Source organism: Rousettus aegyptiacus, unplaced genomic scaffold (genome assembly GCF_014176215.1).
Source record: "Rousettus aegyptiacus isolate mRouAeg1 unplaced genomic scaffold, mRouAeg1.p scaffold_m13_p_2, whole genome shotgun sequence".
Lineage (NCBI taxonomy): Eukaryota > Metazoa > Chordata > Mammalia > Chiroptera > Pteropodidae > Rousettus > Rousettus aegyptiacus.
In genome coordinates, this window is record NW_023416295.1 from 173,045,006 (window position 1) to 173,064,262 (window position 19,257).

At 52.5% G+C, this 19,257-nt stretch overlaps 1 protein-coding gene across 1 annotated transcript; it reads right to left on the reverse strand.

Moving 5' to 3' along the window:
- Positions 1-4,387: 4,387 nt before the first annotated feature.
- RRP7A (ribosomal RNA processing 7 homolog A) lies at positions 4,388-11,959 on the reverse strand. Its single transcript, XM_016135791.2, has 7 exons — positions 11,872-11,959; positions 10,216-10,358; positions 8,892-9,017; positions 8,089-8,206; positions 7,693-7,790; positions 7,087-7,285; positions 4,388-5,878 (listed from the first exon to the last, which is right to left on the reverse strand). The coding sequence occupies exons 1-7, from the start codon at positions 11,942-11,944 to the stop codon at positions 5,793-5,795; spliced, it is 843 nt and encodes a 280-aa protein (XP_015991277.2). The 5' UTR covers positions 11,945-11,959; the 3' UTR covers positions 4,388-5,792.
- Positions 11,960-19,257: the final 7,298 nt, after the last annotated feature.

A 19,257-nucleotide genomic window follows, 5' to 3' on the forward strand; every position in this document is an offset into this window, starting at 1 on the left:
AATGTAATTGAATATGTGTCTTTTTTTTTTTTTTTTTTTGGCTCCTGCATTTCATAGTTTAAAGCTCGTGCTTGATTCTCATACAGTTTGAGGCTGAGTGTTGGCATTTCAATATTTGGTATACTGGGTGTTTCACCTGGTGTATAGGGTGAGTTCAGACCTACCTTCATCTTTTTCCATAGAGCTCCTCAGTTGCCTAACACCATTCTTTAAGTCTGTCTTTGCCCTCCTTGACGAAAGGGCTGCCACATCGCGCCCTGCCTGCCTGTCTCCGGACCTCTGCCTTTCCATGGGTCTGGCTGGCTGTCACTTACTGGCACAACGCAGTTTAAATTATCGCGACCCCACAGTGTGTCTTACTGTCTGTAGGACAGTTCCTTTCATGGCTCCTTTTCACCTTTTTTCCTGCTTTTCTTGTTTCTTTTTTTTTTTTTTCTGTGTGGAGTGGCCGAGCACAGTGCTATCACTGCAGGTGCTCTTACTGCGACTGTTCAAGAGGGTGCAATGCTTTGCACACGTGAGACATTGTCATTACAGGCGGGACGCTCTGCCGTCAGAGACCACTGAAAGTTGTTGCCCGGACCCAGGCTTGGACCTGGGGCCTGAACCAAGGCCTCTGCCAAGGGCATGGGGATGTTTGAGTTTTGCTTTTGATCCAACTGAGATTTGTGCCTTCAAAATAGTATGAGGTGGGAGCATTTGACATCTTGCTCCCTGGCATAAGTCAACAGTCTGGCTCCATTACACTCTTAGGAAAATTGAACAAAACAAAACAAAAATGGTGATGCGCGGTGGGGGTCCATTTCCATTTCTTCCGGGATGAACCGCCGGCTGGTGCACCGCCAGCTGCCGGGGCGGTCAAACCCGCCGGGGCTCGCTCGCCGAGGCGTCTCCTGTGTGCTGATCCTTGGGCTGGTGGCTTTTTGCCAGATTCTCTTCGGCAGGGCCCCAGGGTCCCCGATGGAAAAGCTCTCCTCCAGAGAGTGCTCCTGGCTGGTCCCCTGGCCTAAGCCAGGTCACTCCCCAGGTGGCAGTGTGGTAATGGGGGTGAGACCCACTCTCCACTGACACAGAGCACAGGTTGGCTCTTTTGGGTGGCTGGAGATGGCCCTTCCATCCCCTGGACACCGTCTTACGCAGCTGTCCTGCAGCAGGAGCCGTGGTCAGCCAACGCCAGACATGTGTAATTGAGGTCCTGACTGAGCCTCTAAGCCAGAGTCCTGGCCCCCACAGGAGGTGTTATTACAGCGAGGCTGACAGGCCATGGAGGGACAGGCAGGACAGCGGGTTGGGGGCCCATGTCCTAGCTGAGTCCTGGTGCCATCTCCAGTTAGCTGCTGACTGTGACACAGTTCCTCAGCCTTTCCGACCTTCGCTCGTGCATCAGCACAGGTCTGGGTGAGCCCTTCCTGCGGGCAGGACACACCTGTCTTTTCCTCAAGTCAGGCGCTCCACCGTGGGAGGAGGTGGCCCGCATGCGTCTGCAGTAGATCTTCGCTCATCTGGCCTTGTGGGTGACATGGGAACCTCTGTTTCTGCAGAAGCACTCGAGGTCATTTCAGCCTGAGGAGCCGGAAATGGCTGGAAGGGGGTCAGGGCAGAACATGGGCAGTGAATTTTCGGAGCTGTGACCAGATGGCATGCGGTCGTGGGAATTTTATATTCACCGTGATGGTGCAGGGGCCCTGGGCACGGCCTGACAGACTCGGTCCTTACGGGAGCTTCGCTGAGTTAATCCACTCACTACACACTCGTCCTGTCAGGCGGGAGCTGCGAGCCGCAGACACAGGGCACTCCGGTGCCCTCGGGGGGTCCTCGGCCCAAGGCAGCACCGTCCAGTCCAAGTAACGTGAGCCTCGCGTAACTCTGCATCTTCCAGTAGCCATATTAAAAGGGTAAAAACAAACAGGTGAAGTCAAGTTTAACACTTTTCAGCTTGTATCCGAGACGCTATCGTTTCGGCACAATCGCGACGAACGGCGTGAAGACGGCTGGCACTAGTATTTCACACCGGGGCTTCCAAATCCGGCGTGCGAGTCACGCCAGCGGCGCGTCTCAATTTGGACTGTTCTGAGCGCACGGTTGTTGTGGCACGGCACAGAAAGACACGTACGTGGTTACAGGCAGGGCAGTCAGGGCTCTGACGGAGGCCAGTGGCTTATGCAAATGTCCTCCTCACGGGAACCGTCGGTGCAGGCAGAGTGCGGGGCCCGGGCCAGCTGGGCGGCCCCGCAGGCCAGCTGTGGGCCGCGAAGCGGGGTGTGGAGCGGCCACACCTCAGCCAAACTCTGGGCTCAGAAGTAGCCCAAGGTACTTCTCTGCATTTAGTCACACCTCACCGTCAGGGAATCTGGGAAATGACGTCTGGATGGGCAGCCATGAGCCCAGGAGGAGCGAGAGCACACTTAGGGGAAAACGTCTCTGGCCCGTGGCGGTCAGAGGCCCCTGTCGAGGTGACATGGCACTGGGAGCCGTCCTGGGGTGGACGGGTGAGGCAGCCGCACCAGGTCCCCCACTGTCCTCGAGAGACAGGTTCCACACCCACAGCGGCCCTCGGTGCCCGGTGGCAGGAATTCCCTGGGGTTTGTCTCTGCAGCTGGCGTACTGCAGTGATCACACCGGCGAGGAACAGTGTGAGCCCGCCATCAAGAAGCTGCAGGTAGGCCTGCACACTGCGCATCAGGGGAGCCTGAACCCGGCGCCCAGGACGGGCTGTGAGGCCACGCCACCATCTTTCCTGGGAAGCCCCCAGTAACTAGTGTGTGGAAGGAAGCCAAAGTAACGGGAGGGCTTGGGCAGCAGGGGATGGGACAAGGACTACACCACATTTCCAACAGGAATCTGTGGGGACACGCCCAACGCAGGCAGAGACTGGCACGCGTCAGCCTGGCCCCTTCCCTACGTCCTCCAGCCACCCCAGCCCCTCACACCGCTAGGCCTGTGCGCGCCTCCCTCTGCCTTCCTCCTCTCCCCCGCCCCAGCGCCCGGCCATAAGCAATTCCTCCCTTGGGTCCCACGGCAGTGGACATCCTTTCGGTGGCTTAGATGCCACTCCCCGCTCCACTGCAGCCATCCTGCACTGTGGTATGCCCAGGGCAGGAACGGCCTCCCGGGGACGCATCTGTATCTCTGATGCTGAGCACTGGGTTTAGAAAGCATGGACTCAAGACGTGCACATGCAAACCGCAGTGAGAAACACTGCACACTCACTAGGACGGCCGGACTCTAAAACCGAGGCAACTGTCAGCAAGGATGCGAAAAACCAGAACCCTCGTACACTGCTGTGGGGCTGGGAAGTGGTGCGGCCACTTTGGAAAACAGCCTGGCAGTTTCTCAAGCCATCGTTACCACGTGACCTTCTCACACGGCATGTCCCTCCCTGGTGTATGCCCAACGCCCGTCCACCAAACACGGCGATGAGTCACGGCAGCCTCATTCATGGTAACCGAAACGTGGAGGCAGCCCAAATGTCCGTCGTGGACAAACAGGCCACATGCGGTCCAGCCGAACAACGGACTGTTTTTCAGCCATGAAGATGAAGCACGGACGCATGCTACCACACAGAAGAACCTGGAAGACGTCACGCTAAGTGAAAGCAGCCAGACACAGAAGCCCACACACTGCAGGGTTCCGTTCCCGTGCAAACCCGAGTAGGGAAACCTAGTCGATGGGTGCTGGTGGTAGACTGGGCGCTGTGTGTGAGACAGAAAAGATTCAAATTTTTTTTTGAGGCAATGAAATGTTTTGAAATTAACTGTGGTGATGGTTACACAACTGAGTATACTTAAAACCATCCATGAAATTATATACCTAAAATGGGTGAAAACTCTCTCAGTGAAGCTGTCAAAAAAAAAAAAAAAGTATGGCCTCAGGAGCTGTTCGGATCTGGGCTCTGCCACGAAGCGGCAGTCAGGCAGTAACTGCGAGCCGGTCTCCGCCGAGCCCGAGCCCCGGGGGGGTACCAAATGGCTGAATCTTCAATTAAATCTGAGCTCAGAGGGACCCAGCTGTGGGCGAATCCGAGGGTAACCCAGGCCAGGGCGGAGGGCGCTGCACAGAAGCCGACCTGAGATGAACCCTAGTTTCTCCTCGTTTTCCAGAGCAATTCAAGATTAGGATGTGAGGAGAGATTCTGACAGGAAGGTCTACTTTTTCCCATCTTACGAGATGAAATGTCTTAAAGGAGGTAAGTGTGGGAGCTCAGGGTAGCTGGGATGTGCGGGGTGCGGTGGGGTCAGGCCACTCTGGGATCCACTGCGCCTGACTTTTTGTGCACTTGAACCCCTGTCTGGCTCAGCCCCAGGTTTAACAGCTACCTGACCCCAGGAGCTACCAGGCCTCATGCCCCTATGATCACAGTCCCCAGAGACCTAGAGTCACATGTAAATCGGCACAGAGATAGACTGTTTACTGGCAAATTCCCAGCTTTATTGTCCTTACATGACCCCCGGGTCAAGCCCAACTTAGCCAGAGGCCATTTCACAATTCTCTAGGGTCCCAAATGGGAACCGATGACCAGGACCCTCAGGGAGTGCCGGCTGCAGGCGGGCCTGGGCCTCCAGGTGCGGGGGCTGGGCCTTATGCTGTAACTTCCTCCCGGGAGCACCTGGCATTTTGTGATCATGTGGCACAAACACCTGACCCTGGGGCCTCTGCAGACATCCCGGCGTCCCCACAGAAAGGAGCTCGTGTGGCAGGCTGGCCAGCAGGCGCATCTTCCCTTCTCGTCAGCTGTTCTCCCGGGCAGGCGCGAGCTCGCAAAGCAGCTCATTCCGTTCCCAAGTGGACCTCATATGATCACCAGAACCGGCGGCGCCCCGAACACTGGCCCCTCCCCAGCTAGACAAGTTCACAGCACAGAATGGCCCAGAACCCAGGGTTTGGGCAATAGGCCCTTTCTCCCTGGCTTAGAGCCAGGGCCTGACTTGCCCCCTGGGCATGGCGAAGACGGGCCCTCAGAGCTCTGGGTCAGTCGCTGCCTCACAGCTCACCATGGGGAACACATCTGAACTCTGGGGAGGTGGCGCACCCCAGGGAAGCTGGGACAGAGGGTCCCGGAGCCACCTCTCTGAGCCACACCTCACCGTGCATGCCCTCCCTTCTCCAGGGTCAGAACTTCTTACAGAGCAAGGAGAGGGTCTCAGCCTAGCTGCAGCCCTGGGCCTGGGGCTACTGAGACCTCATGCTCACCTCCCTCCAACCGGACACCCTGCCCCCGAGTGCCCCCAGCCAGCCCAGGCGTGGTGGGGGCAGCCTCAGTGGCCTTGACCGGCACGGGCTGGCAGAGTGGAGCGTGAGGGGGGCGAGACCGCCCACCCACGGGGAGCTGCGGCGGCTGCAGGGAGGAGGGGCTGGGACAGGCCGGCCCGGCCTGCAGCGTCTACAGCCTCTTCCTGCTACCCGACTGGATGAAAAAGAAATCGTTCTTAGAGCCTCACAGCTTTTAGAGCTTCCCATTGAGAGAAAAGGGAAAATAAAGCAGACACGTATCTTTGAGAGGATCTGGAGACAGGGCGGGAGCAGAGACCAGGAGCGAGAAGAACTGCTTTCTGGGCTGATGGCTTCCCGAAGACCAAGTCCTCATGCTGGGCACGCCTCGCCAGGACGGCCCAGGACTGCTGAAGCACAAGGACCAAGGGGCGACAGTCCTTCAGCCCGCCCCGTGTGGGCTCAGACCTCTGGGGCTGTCTCCCGGGGCAGCTGCTCAGCCGGGCGGTCTGGCGAGCAGCCCAGGCCCTCACGTCCTCGCTGGCCACGCGCCGGCACCAGTGCACCACCCCGTCCGTGCCGGCTCAGTAGGGACGGAATCTGCGCTGGGCCCGCATCAGCTCGATCCTCTGCTTGTCCTCCTCGAACTTCTTGCGCAGCTGGGCCAGATCTGGGGCGCGGGGAGAAGAGGACAGGGCCAGGATCAGACTTGGCTGGGGGGAACTGCGCCCCACTGCCCCTCACCAGTCGTGGCCCCTCCCCTCAGTCCCTATGCCGCGCCGGGGAGCTCGGCACTGCCTCCCCTCACATCTGCTTTGGGAAGTGGTCTGGATGCTGCAAGAAGCCAACCTGGACTGCAGGCCCAGTCAGAGGGGGGAGGCTGACGTGGAGAAGACGGCATGCCTGAGTCACCACAAAAAGGCCCAGAGAAAGCAAAAAGGGACTTGCTCCCTGCCACCACCATCACCCCCCGGGCCCCTGCCCCTCCTGAAGGTAAAGGAAGGAGGCTCTGGGGGTGCTGGGAGCCCCTGGAGACACCTTTCCCAGCTCCTCCCCACCGCAGCAATCAGACTGGGGAGGATGTTGGGAAGAAGGGGGACTCCACCCCCAGACTGCCACAGAAATCAGATGGCAGCTCTGGTCACTGGATGACTGGGTCGGAGGGGAACGTGGGGCCTGGAGCCCAGTGGGGGGAAGGCTGCGGGAGGCCTGCTGTCAGGTGACCTGGAGTGGACCGGAGCAGGAGCAGAGGTGACGCAGGAGGGGTGGGCAGTGTGGGAAGGGGCAGCGAGACGGCAGTATGACTGGGTCGGGGGTCAGGGCCTGTCCCCAATCCTGGGCCCCTGGGGAACCGATCCTACAGGAGACCAGACCAGGCGGCGGGCCAGCGAGCTCAGCACCATCGCTGCCCAGTCGGCCGCAGATCAGGTGCCACCCTGGGGCGCTCTCCACACAGGCCCGCCTGCCCCACGCCACGCAGGCGCGCACGGCCGGCGGCGGCCCCTCAGCACCCACGGCAAGCACCCGACACGCTCCCTCTGCAACCTGCTCCTTGCGAGAAGGCTGACAGTCTGGCACTAGCTGCCCAGGGGTCTGGTGCTGGGTCCTACGTACCAGGTACCCCTGCAGCCTCTAAGTAACACAGGGGCCCCCGAGGAGAACTCTGGGGAGCAACAGGGGGACTACTGCACAGGGTGCTGCCAGGCTGGGACCCGAACCCCAGAGCCTGCTGGGGAGTCTGTGCCTAAGCACGCCCCAGCGCGGTGCCCCGGTCCAGCGCTCGCCCTCTGGGATCTGCGCGCTGGCCGCAGGCCTTGTCCACGGCCGGGGTGCCGAGAGCAGCGGGGCGGGCAGACAGGGCCTGGGCCGTCCCCTTACGCTCCATCTTGGTCTCGCGGTGCTGCCAGGCGTAGAAGTTGAGCAGCTCCTTGCGGGCGCGCTTCCGCTTCTCCCTCTCCAGCACCCGCAGGCTCGCTGCCTCCGTCCGGGGGAGCACGGGCCGCCGGCTGCGGCGGGTCACCTTCACCCAGCCCTCCTCGTCGGGGACCCCTTCCTCCTCCTTGGCCTTGGCCTCCTCCTGCAAGGAACACGGCCCTCTGATGGGCAGGTGCCTGGGACCGGCCCTGCGGCCTCAGGAGCCCCTCTCGCCCACTCCTTTCCTGGTTCTCCCCGCACCCCGCACCCAGAACCACCCTGAGCACCCACCGGCAGCCGCTGCTGCGTCGCCCCCAGCACACGCCGGTGCACGAGCCGGGAGGTGGCGCAGACCGGCCAGGGCTGCCTCCTCCGCCCACAGACCGTCCCTCCCTACAGGCCACCCAGAGACTAGACGCCACCTATTAGGTGGCCCGGGACTCGGCAGGGGAAAAAGGAGCCTGGACAGGCTGCCACTGACCCTGCCCCTTGGGAGCTACACGGCACCTGTGGCAATGTGGTCCCTGTGGCCACACAGGCGATGGACAGCCAGCCCTGTGGAAGCCCTACCTCCGCTATCTTCTTGTCGTACACCTCCATGAACGAGTCCACCTCAACCCGCAGGGCCTCAGGGTCCAGCACAGAGTCCGCATAGTCACTCAGCCACTCTGGGGGAAACGGTTCGGGGAAACGGTTCCTCAGGCCCGACACTCAGGGGCCCACCCCAGGCCCCGCCGGGCCCACCGGGATCATCTTACACGGGCCACAGGCATGGAGGCTGTGGCTCAGGGTTCAGGAGATGAGGAAGATGCTAGAGGTGGCTAGAACCTGCCACCCCAAGTGCCAGGCCCAGGTCTCCACGTGCTGCTCTCAGGGCAGGTGAACACGGCGGATGCCATGCCCCGCGCTTCCCCCGCCGCCCCAGGGCCCAGGAAGGAGGCGGCCGGCACCTCCCGCAGTACTGACTGTGAATGCCGCTCTTCACGGGGTGGCTCTCTGTCGAGACCAGCAAAGGGCCCTTCAGGGCTAAGGCAGCTGACACCCCATTCGGCTTCTGGAACACCACGTAAGCTACCTGGAACCCCTGGCAGAAGGAAGAGATGTCACAGGCCTGGGAGCCTTCTGGGCCTTCCAGCCACCCAGGCGGGGCAGGAGGGCTCCCCCCGCCCTCAGCCTGGCTTGTCACTGGACCACGGAAGACGTGCTGGGTCCCCGAACCGTGAAGATAAACCAGAAGGCTGTCTGTAATCCAAGGGAGGATGGCCGAGATCCTAGTGATCCAACTTCTGCTAGAGGCGACCTGTTCCCACCTCTTCCCCAGGGGCCTTTCTTCCCGTCAGGCCAGGGACTCAGTGACAGCGTGCTCGCCCTCGGCCAGGAGCGGATGGGCACTTGGGGCGCACACTAGTTCAAACTCCACTATACCAGGAGGAGGTGTGGCCACGGGGGACACAGGGACATGACACTGGGACCACTGAGCCTGGGGGAAGCGGACTGGGAACTCGGGAGGCCCCCGGGGCGGCAGGCAGAGACCGGGCCCAGGATAATGGAAAGAGCCAACAGGAGGCCAAAGAACGCGGCAAACCCGGGAGTGGAGGCTCTGATCGCCGGACACCCTCCTGGACCCCACACAGCCGGGACTGGCCTAGGACCCCAGGGAAGGCTCTCCCACTGCCACCTTACACCGCCTTCCCCTCACACACAGGGGACACGGCCCTAGCCCCACCGCACGCCCCCATTCCAGCAGACCCCAGCACTCGGAGGCTTACCGGAACGGGCCTGGGGTGAAAAAATTTCGACTTTGGCTCCTTTGCGCTCTCAGTGAGGTCCGGCTTCTCCTGTAACTCCACTGACTGGACAGGGCCGCAAGGGGACAGGAGGCGGGACAGGCACTCCTGAGGAGGCCGAGGAAGCAGTGTGAGAGGACTTCCCAGAATCTCCCTCTGCCCCTGGAGGTCTGGGCCCCCGTCTGTGCCCAACCTAGGGGTGCACAGGGCATCGCCTGGGAAAGCCACAACCAGCTCGACATGGAGGTCAGAATCCTGCCTTCCCAGGTGAGACAATAGACTTGTTAACTTTTATGTTAAACACTGTGCGTAAAAAGCCACACCTCTACTGGCCAGGGGACTTGGGAAGAGATGGAGTACGAGGTGTAAGCTCTCCGGCTTTGTGGCAGGTCACAGCTGAAGTGTATGCCCTGGACATGCCTGGTGTTCTCACCAATCTAAAAGGGATTTCTCACTCTGAAAGGCATCTTGCTAAAAGGCCAGTCTTTTCCTATCAACTTCTCTGAGTAAAAGATCCCGAAAGTAAGATTATTAAATTATTACAAGCATAGCTGGGGATATTTGTGGTGTTATCTGATTTTTAAATCTATGCTGTTTGATGAGGATGATGATTTATTTGCCTTGGTGGGATGAGGGGCACCAGGAGATACCTGCGGGTGCAGGTGATGCTGTTTCTCGATGTGGGTGGTTACATGGGTATGTTTGGTTCGTGAAACACTACGAAGTGTACACGTCTGGCCCGGGGCCTTCTGCGTACATATGCTATTCTTCAGTAAAGGTTAAAAATGACACCCTCTCTTCTTAACGGTTCCTTCTTTCTTTAACTGTAATCTTTTAGAAATTGATATTTCCTTTTTGGAAAAAAAAAATCTAAAGTCCAGCAATTTCATTAGTTTCTCTTCTGTATATTTAACTAATACTAAATTTAACAGTTTTTTGGAAGAAGCTGACATGTCTGGATTGTAGATTTAGAAGTAATTAATTTAGTTTCTTATACTTTTCCTAATTTTTACTTTGAACATGCATGACTTTTATAATCAAGGAAAAACAACATGCAATTCAAACAATTCTGGGTAATAATAAAAAGCCTTGGGCTCCTGAGAATTACATTTTTAAAAACATTTCTTTAAAAAGCCAATTTCCTGTCAGGAGAGGGAGCCAGCCTTCTAGATACCTAGTAGGGTACCTAGGGCTTCAGTTAGCTGCTTCCATCTCACCATTCAGTACTTGGTGGGGGCCAGTGAGAGCCCAGCTCAGCCTAGAGTCCCGCCGGAGCCCAGAGTACCCCTCTCAGATACCAACTCACCGTTGTGCAGTATGGGGGCACATTGAGGACAAAAAGAGTCCGCTTCTGAGGCCAGGAAGAGTTGGTGCCTTCTCGAACTCTGTGCTCTCTCATGTAGAGGTAATGCGAAGCCTGCTGCTTTTCAGAGAACTTGATCGGAACGGCTGGAAGGAAAATGGGGCAGGGAGGGACGACATGGAAGTCAGGTTCAGGGTGTCCCTTTCTAGTCCCATCTCCCTCTCCACCCATCTACCCATCATTCACTGAGCCCTTCCCCTGCAAGGCCTGCAGGGTGCTATGCAGTCTCTGACAGTGAATGAACAAAAACTGTGCCAGGGAGGACCCTCCACGCTGGTGGGGGAGACAAACCATAACCGGGCAATTATTATGGGTGGGGAGCGAAACAAGACGAAAGTTCAAACCCTGCTGCTCCTGGGGGTAAACATCGAGGTCTTTGCCATGGCTGGAGGCCCTGCCGCCCTGACCCCCCGTGGCCTCTTCACACACCATCCTCCCCTCATCATTCAGCACGCCACCCACTCTGGCCTTCTCTCTGTTCCTCCAGTAAGCCAGGGCCTCCCACATGCTGTTCCCGTTACCTAAACGTCACCCCTCTTCCTTCCACCTGTTCTTTAAGTTTTAGCTTCAGGTTTTAACTTCACTTCCTCAGGAGAGTCATATGCCAGGTTAGATCCACCTGCTCTGTGCCTTCCTAATTTCTGTCATGGTCTTAAGTCTATACTTGTGTGATTATTTGGATAAGCGCTCATATTCCCATAAATTTCCATCTTAATAAAACTGTTTTGCATTTTTCTCACCACCTGTTCAGAGCTGTAGTCCCTACACTTCGGAAGTTCACATGGTAATGGAGGGAAACAATGAGCAAGCAGGCAGTGACAAGCCTGAATCAAACAGGAGAGAAACAGACAGGGAGAAGTAGTGGGGGTTGAGAGCAAGGGGCTAACCAACCCGCCGGCCTCTGAGGAAGTAACGTTAAAGCTAAGACCCAAAGGACACGAAGCTGTGCAATGGTCAGGGCACAGCTGTTGCACGAAGTGAGGAAGGGGGCTCAGCAAGTGCGAACCCCCCGAGAGTGTAAAGAGCTTGCTGCTTCGGAGGAGTAAAAAGACAGACCTTTAAGTCAGCACCAGCCAGAATGCGTGGGGCCACGCAGAGCGACGGTAGGAAGTTTGGGTTTCGTTTTAGGTGCTACCTTTGGCCACCGGAGGGAGTTCGGTGGGTACGGGGCTATGGGTGGGCGTGTGAAGCAAGCATGGATTTAAATCTGACTTGAGAAAGATCATCTGGCGCCGGGGTGGAGAACAGAAGGCAGGGGTAAGAACAGAAGCAGAACCAATTACAAAGGCACGCTAATTGCCCAGGTGAGAACTGCGGGAGGCGGAACTGAGGAACTGCAAAGAAGTAATAAGGAGACGTGCTCGCCCAGGGAAAGGTGGGAGGAGGGGTGATGGAGAAGAGGGACAAGGGGGCAGGGGGGACAGACGCGGGTTCACCCAAGGGAGGCCAAAGTGGGCTCGTCCCGGGAGAGCGCAGCCAGAGGAGAGGGCCGCGTGGGTCTTGGGAGACCCGGGGCCGCGCGACCTTCCGGGGCCACCGCCGACCCCGGAGCCGCCTCCCCGCGAACCCTGGCCGTGCCGGGCCCCGCCAGCCCCTCACCTGAGTAGCCCGGCGGGCTCGGAATGCCCTCCTGAGGGTCCCGCGCCGCACGCTTCCTCCTGCGCGCCACCATCTTGCCGAACGGGAAGCCGCGGGGGCCGCTGGGAGTTGTAGTTAGGGGCTGGGAGCGGCGCGTTTCCATGACGACGGCGCCGCGTGGCGGCCCCGCCCGCTGAGTTACGCGCCCGCCTCTCCGGCCCGAGTAACCCCAGGGCCCAACCTTCGTTGACTCGTACTGTAAAGTCTGCACCTGAACTTGCGAGTTAATGTCGGCGTGGACGGGGCCGTTCACGCGTGTGAACTCTACTCTTCATTCCACAAATAACAGTGACTGCTCCAGGCACTGTCCTAGGCCTAGAGACACGGAGGTGGTACAAAATCGAGCCTCCCTGGAGTTTATATTCTAATGAGGGGAAGAAACAATAAACACACAAAGAAGCAAAATATAAAACGTATGCATTGGTGCTAAAGAGAAAAAATTGAGGAGGGGGAGTGTGGTGAGGGGAGGCTTTGCAATTTTAAATAAGGTGAAGGCTTCCTTTAAGTGACATTTGAATAAATACTTGAAGGAGGCGAGGGAGCAAGGCGTTCAGGTGTCCGGGAGAAGAGTACTCCGGGCTGCGGGAAAGGCAGGAGCAAAGGCCCTGAGGCTGGAGCCTCCCGGCTATGGTAGAGAAATAAGTAGCAAGCAGACCAGCATGTCGGGAGCAGAGTGGCCAGAGGAAGGATCTGAGGGGGCAGGGGACCGACGGATCCTTTAGGGTCCGGTAATACCGGAAGCACTTTGATACTCTGCCTGCTTGTGATGGGGGCCACTGTGAGATTTTGAGCAGAAAGGAGAGATGTGTAAACAGTCATCTTGGCTGCAACACTGCAGCTAGACTGCAGGAGGGCAAGGACAGCACTGAGAACGTTTAGGGCACCACTGCGCGAATCTAAAGGAAAGATGATGACTCAGTCACCAGGGAAACGGCAGTGGAAGTGATGAGAGGTGGTCCGCTGTGTTGAAGAGTTCCTGTAGGACTGGCTGACAGGTGGGATGCGCAGGGTGAGAGAAGAGAAATCCAGGACGACTGCTACTTTCTGGTGTCTGAGCAGCTAGAAGGATGGTGCTCCCCCTTCCCTGCTGGGCCCCGTCGTAATGCAGAAGAGATGAGGCTTAAATTGTGATGACGCAGCACAGGTGTTACCATCACGCCTTCCAGCCAACTGTCGCTGTGGAATTGCCCTGGAACTCAACTGCTTAAAACAATCACCATTTTATTATTATCTCAGGATTTCGTGTTAGGAGTTTGGGCAGGGCTTGGTTAGGTGATTCCTTTGCTCCATATGGTATTGACCAAGATCACTCGGGTGGTACTCGGCTGGGCTGGAGTGCTGGGTCCAAGCCAGTTTCATTCACAAGGCTGGCGCCTTAGCAGGATGGCTGGAAAGGCTAAGCTTATGTTGGACTGTCAACTCGAGCACCTACCCATGGCTTTCTCGGTGTGCGTTCTCAGTAGTCAGTCTTCTTACATGGTGGCTCAAGGCCCCCACAGAGTCTCCAGGGGCAGAAAGTGGGGAAACTACCAATCTTTCAAAGTCTGGGCCCAGAAGCTCGGTGAGTCATATCTGGTCAAAGCAGTAACAGGGGCCACTCAGATTCAGAAGGGACACAGACCCACATCTCGAAGGGAAGAATATCAAATAATCTGCAACCATCCTCAATTCACCACTCCACTCCCGGTTACTGTCAGCTCCTGGGTCTCTGTTGCCATCTGGCTGGCGAGTCTTCTGATTCCAGAATCAAATTCTGAGGATGTCTTAAGGCCCTTCTGGTACCAACTGTTTTAGAGTGGGTTCCCCCAGAAACAGACCTTGGGACAAGGATTCAGGCTCAAGTAGTTTATTTGGTAGGTGATGCCATGAGACTCCACTAAGGGGATTTGATGCATGGCTCTAAGTTCCAGTACTCCACCCTGTGTAGGCTGATAGCCACATCACCTCTCCTCATTTCAGCCTTTGAAATCCAGTATTTAAGTCCTTGTGATCAACAAATACCTTTAGGGTAGCTATAGCTCCATTGTTAGCTTAACATTCCAGTATCTAGATTCTTCATTTTTGTACCTGGAGACATTCTTTATTTTTGTGGGTGCACAGCTATTAAAGGAAGGTTGTTATGTGAGAAGCTGCCAGGTGTTTTGTAAGGGGAGGGTTTCCCACATTACTTACTAAGTTCTGCTTATTGCTGGAAACAAAGGTCCTATAATTTCAGCTTGAAATGGTCTCTGTAGGAGATTTTTCCAAAGCTGTCTGCCAACAATTCCTCCCATTCATGTACATTCATGCCACTCCTTTTGTCGAAGTGTAATCGATCTATGTGCTCTCTTGACCATGCCAATCTGGTGACTTGCTGTGACCAACAGAATTTGATACAAATCATAGACTCGGGTTTTCTAGTTCAGGACTTAAGCCTACAGCTTACAGCCTCTGGGGATCCAGCCACGTAAAGAAGCTCGACCTAGAGCTGTAAATGAAGCACATGGGGGGAGAGAGGCTGCCAGCTGAGGGGTGGTCACGTGAGTGAAGTCGCAGCGGCTGTGCCAATCCCAGCTGACTCGAGGAAATGAAGCTGCATGAGTGACCCCTGCGAACGCCACATGGAGGAGAGATGAGCCATCGCTGCTAAGCCCTAACCAAAACAGTGCGGAAATCAATTATTCTTGTTTTAAGTCACTAAGTTTTCATTTCAGCTTTATTGAGATATAATTCACATACCATAAAATTCTGTTTAGTATATTTACTAGGTTTTGCCACAATCACTATCTAATTCTAGAAGATTTTCAGCATCCTAAAAAGAAACCCCATACCAGCAATCTCTCCACACCCCCCTCCTCCCGCCCCCAGACCCTGGGAGCCACTCCTAGTCCAACTTCCTGTCTCTGTGGATTTGCCTGTTCCGGACATTTCACACATATGGAATCATGCAATATGTGGTCTTTTGAGACTGGCTTCCTTTGCTTAGCATCATTTTTTCAAGGTTCATCCATGTTGTAGTTTGTATCAGTACTTTGTTCCTTTTTTCAAAACCGTAGTAAAAATATACATAAATTTAACATTTTAACTATTTTGAAGTGTGCAATTCAGTGGCATTAAGTACATTCACATTTCTGTAAAATGTCTCCATTGTCCACCTCCAGCCCCTCGTAACCACTATTCTACTATCTCTATGAATTTTATACTAGGTACCTCATATAAATGGAATCATACAGTATTTGTCCTTTCGTGTCTTTTTTCATTTAGTATGTTTTCAAGATTAATCTATGTTGTACCGTGTATCAGAATTTCCTTCCTTTTTAAGGCTGAGTAATATTCTGTTGCATGTGTGAATGAAAATGGGGTTGTGAAACACGTCTGACAAGCTCAGGGACCAAAAGTAACCTCACGGGGTGACCTGATCATAAATTCTGAATTGCCAGGTTATGGTGTGCAGTCACGCCCAGGCCTATAACTTCCTTAGTAAAAGATTTATCTTTACCTTAAGTAAGCCTTGTCCATTTTCTTTTGCTTCTAGGTTAACACACCTCTGAAATGCCAGAGTGAGCCTCTTTTCCAGGCCCCTGGGGAGCACATGATCTCGTTGCCAGAATGCTATCCGCATTTACTGTGAATATTTCCCCCATTTCTCATCTGGTCAGAGACTGCCCTGCCTTGCTTTTTCCCGCGCCTTAATCTACCACCAAATGGGTTTCATGTAATTTTCCTTCTGTTCCTTCCTTTGATTCCAAATGCATAAAAAGAACTGCCAACTGCCATTCTCTGGAGCATTTTCTCAATCTGTTGAGAGCTTGTTTCTGGGCATGTCCTATTTGGCTCAAAGGAACTTTAATGAACATAAAATTTTCTATAGGTTTGGATGCACTTACGTCGACACATGTATAGACCACGTAGTATTTATCCATATCCATTCAACTGTCGATGGACATTTGGATTGTTTGTACTGTGGACTATTATGAGTAATGTTATGAACATTTGTGTACAAGTTTTGTGTGGGCACATTTTAACTTCTCTTGGGTATCCAGGAGTGAAATTTCTTGGTAACCGTGTTTTAACTTTTGTGAGAAACTGCCAAACTGCTTTTTCCAGTGGCTGCACCATTTTACAATCCCACCAGAAATGGACGAAGGTTCTAACTTCTCCACGACCTCGCGAATACTTGTTATTGTCTGTCCCTTTGATTATAACCATTTTAGTGGAAGCGGTGTCTTTTGTGACTTTCATTTGTATTTCCCTAATGACTAATGATATTGAACATCTTTTTGTGCTATCATTGGCCATTTGTGTAGCTATTTCTTTTTCTTCTTGAGAAGTGTCTTCTCAAATCCTTTGCCCATTTTTAAATTAGGTTGTCTTTTTATTGAGTTGTAAGAGTTCTTTCTCCTTGGATACAATTCTCTCATCAGATATATGATTTGCAAATATTTTCTTCCATTCTGTGGACTTTCACTTTGTTAAAGGGGTCCTTTAAAAGCACAGCAGCTTTTAATTTTGATGGTCAATGATTTTTTCCTGGATATCTGGTTGTCTTTGAGTCATTTATTGAAATGACTATTCTTTTCCCCACTGAGTTGTCTTGGCACCCTTGTTAAAAATTTACAAGATACATGAGGCTTTATTTCTGTATTCTCCATTCTGTTCCAGTGATCTATTTTTTCTATCCTTATGCTAGTAACACATTGTCTTGATTACTGGAGCTTTGTAGTTAAGGTCTGACACTGGGAAATGGGAGTCCTTCAATTCTCTTCAAGACTGTTTCGGCTACTCAAGGTCTCGTTAGTTTTTTTCAGCGTTTTGTAGTTTACAGAATATAAATTTTACACTTGTTAAACTTATGCCTAAGTATTTTATTCTTTCTGACTATGCTAAGTGGAATTTCTTAATTTGGTTTTTAGATTGTTCATTGTGAGTATATCAGTCGATCTTGTACCCTGCAACCTTGCTGTTTATTGGTTCTAGAAGTCTTTTAGAGGATTCCTTAGCATTTTCTATATTCGAGACTATGCCGTCTACAAATGGAGATAATTTACTTCTTTCTTTCCAAGCTGAATTCTTTCCCTTTCACCAAAATTGCCCTGGCTACAACCCCCAGCACAATGTTTAACAGAAGTGGTGAAGGGGACATCCTTGTCTCTGATCTCAGAGGGAAAGCTTTCCAGCGTCAAGCCAGGCATTACTGATTCCACTACGACCAAAGAACACACTGCATGACTTCAATTCTTTTACATTTGTTGAGATCTGTTTTATGGCTGGGATATGGTCTATCTTGATGTATGCTCCATGGGCACTGGAAAAGAATGTGTATTCTTTCGTTGGGTAGAACAGTCCATTGATTTGATCCTGTTGGTTGACGGCGTTAAGTTCTTCTATGTCCTTGCTGGTTTTCTATCCAGTTCTCCAATTATGAAGACAGAGGTGCTGGAGTCTTCAAGGGTTAAGTGTGGATATGCTACTCTTTCCATTCAGCTAGCTTTTGCATCTCATGTATTGCAACTCTGTCGTTTGGTAAATACATACTTAGGATTATGTCTTCTTGGTGGATTGAGCCTTTCTTCATTATTAATGTTCTTCTCTGGCCCTGGTAACTTTCTCTGCTCTTAAGTCTAATATATCTGATATTAGTTATACACACTTTTCAAAAATAAGGTGTGCATATTTAAAATTTTCCATCCTTTTACTTTCAACCTGCTCATACTATTATATCTGAGATGACTTTCTTGTAGACAGCATGTAATTACGTTATATTTCATCCATTTTGCCAATTTGTCTTTCAATTGATATATTCAGACCATTTGCATTTAATTAGTGTTACATTAGGGCTTAAATTTCTCATTATTTTTTTTTATTTCTGCCTTCTGGTAGGTTATTTGAACTTTTTTTTTTTTAGAATTTCATTTTGATTTGTCTATAGTTTTCTTGGATTCATTTCTTATCATCTTAGTGGTTGCTCTAAGATTGTATCACATATACATAAGTTACCACAATATACCGTTGTCCATATTTTACCAGTTCGAGTGAAATGTAGAAAACTTTCCTCTCTTTATACCACTTGGCTCTCTCCCATTTATAAAGTAATTGTTTTAAATAGTTCCTTCGCATATATTGAGAACTGGATCAATGTTATACCATTTGCTTCAACCATCAACCGTAATTTAGAAAACTCAAGGGAAGTATTTTATTTACCCACAGTGTTACCGTTTCCATTGTTCTTCCTTCCTTCTTTTCTGGTTTTCCAAGTTTCCTTTTTATTTTTCCCTTTATGTTTCGAGAATTTCTTTAGCTACTCTTTCAGGGTAGGTCTGCTGGCAACAAATTCTCTTGTTTTCCTTCATCTTAAGAAGCCTAAATTCTCCCTAATCCCTGAAGGATATTTTTTGCTGGGTACAGAATCTGTAGGTGACAGTTTTCCTTCACTACTTAGAAAATGTGCCGTTCCTTCCGGCTTCATGGTTCGCGATGAGAAATCGGCTGTTGCTCACGTTGTTTCCCTTATGGATAACGAATCGTTTCTCTTTCACTTTCAAGATTTGTCTCAAGTTCTCAGAGGTTTGGCTATGAGGTGTCCTGGTGTGACTTTCTTTAGGTTTAACTTGTTTGGGGTCCACCGAGCTGCTTGAATCTGCAGGTTTTTATCTCTGGCCATTTCTGGGGAGTTTACGGCCATTATTTCTTCAAAGACTTTTTCAGCTCCACCCTTTCTTCTCTCCCTCTGGGGCTCTGATCTTATGTGATAGGTCCCCAAAGTACTTTTTAAAATCTATTTCCTCTGGAGTTCAGATTGGGTAATTTCTATAGTTTTATCTTCAAGTTCACTGATCCTTTTCTTTCTCCTTCATTTTTAAAATTTTATTTTTTGACTCCAAATGGTTCTTTGTATTTTGTTTCTTTGCTGGAACTTCGTTTTCACTTGAAGTGTGTTCATAATTGCCTGACGCATTTTTACAATGGCCGCTTTTGAACCCTTGTCAGAGAATCCTAACATCTTTGTCATTTCAGTGTTGTCGATTGTCTTTTCTCTTTCAAGATGAGATTCTCCTGATCTTTGGCATGAGTGATTTTCAATTCAAACATGTACATCTCGGGTATGACGCTGTGAAAACTCTGGATCCATTTTTAAACATTGTTGCATGGCATGTCTCCTGATGGGGATCGAAAGGCGCGGCTTCATTACTGCCAGGTGTGGGTAGAAGTTCAGGTTCCTTATGACATCTGCTGACACCCAAAGGGGAAGCGTCTCCTAGTTACCGCTGGGTGGGAGTGAGTTCCATCACCCGCTTCACGTCTGCTGGCAACACCCCGGCTGGGAGGTACCCGGGTGCCTCATCTCTCCCCTTCAGGTGGCCTCCACTG

What these genes read in the sequence shown, in the direction of transcription:
- RRP7A (XM_016135791.2), bottom strand. Translation starts at nt 11,944, where the DNA reads ATGGTGGCGCGCAGGAGGAAGCGTGCGGCGCGGGACCCTCAGGAGGGC. An exon ending in TGCCCCCATACTGCACAACG is followed by an intron (nt 9,018 to 10,215) that starts GTGAGTTGGTAT and finishes CGGCCTCCTCAG; the next exon opens with GAGTGCCTGTCCCGCCTCCT. An exon ending in ACGACAAGAAGATAGCGGAG is followed by an intron (nt 7,286 to 7,692) that starts GTAGGGCTTCCA and finishes TGTTCCTTGCAG; the next exon opens with GAGGAGGCCAAGGCCAAGGA.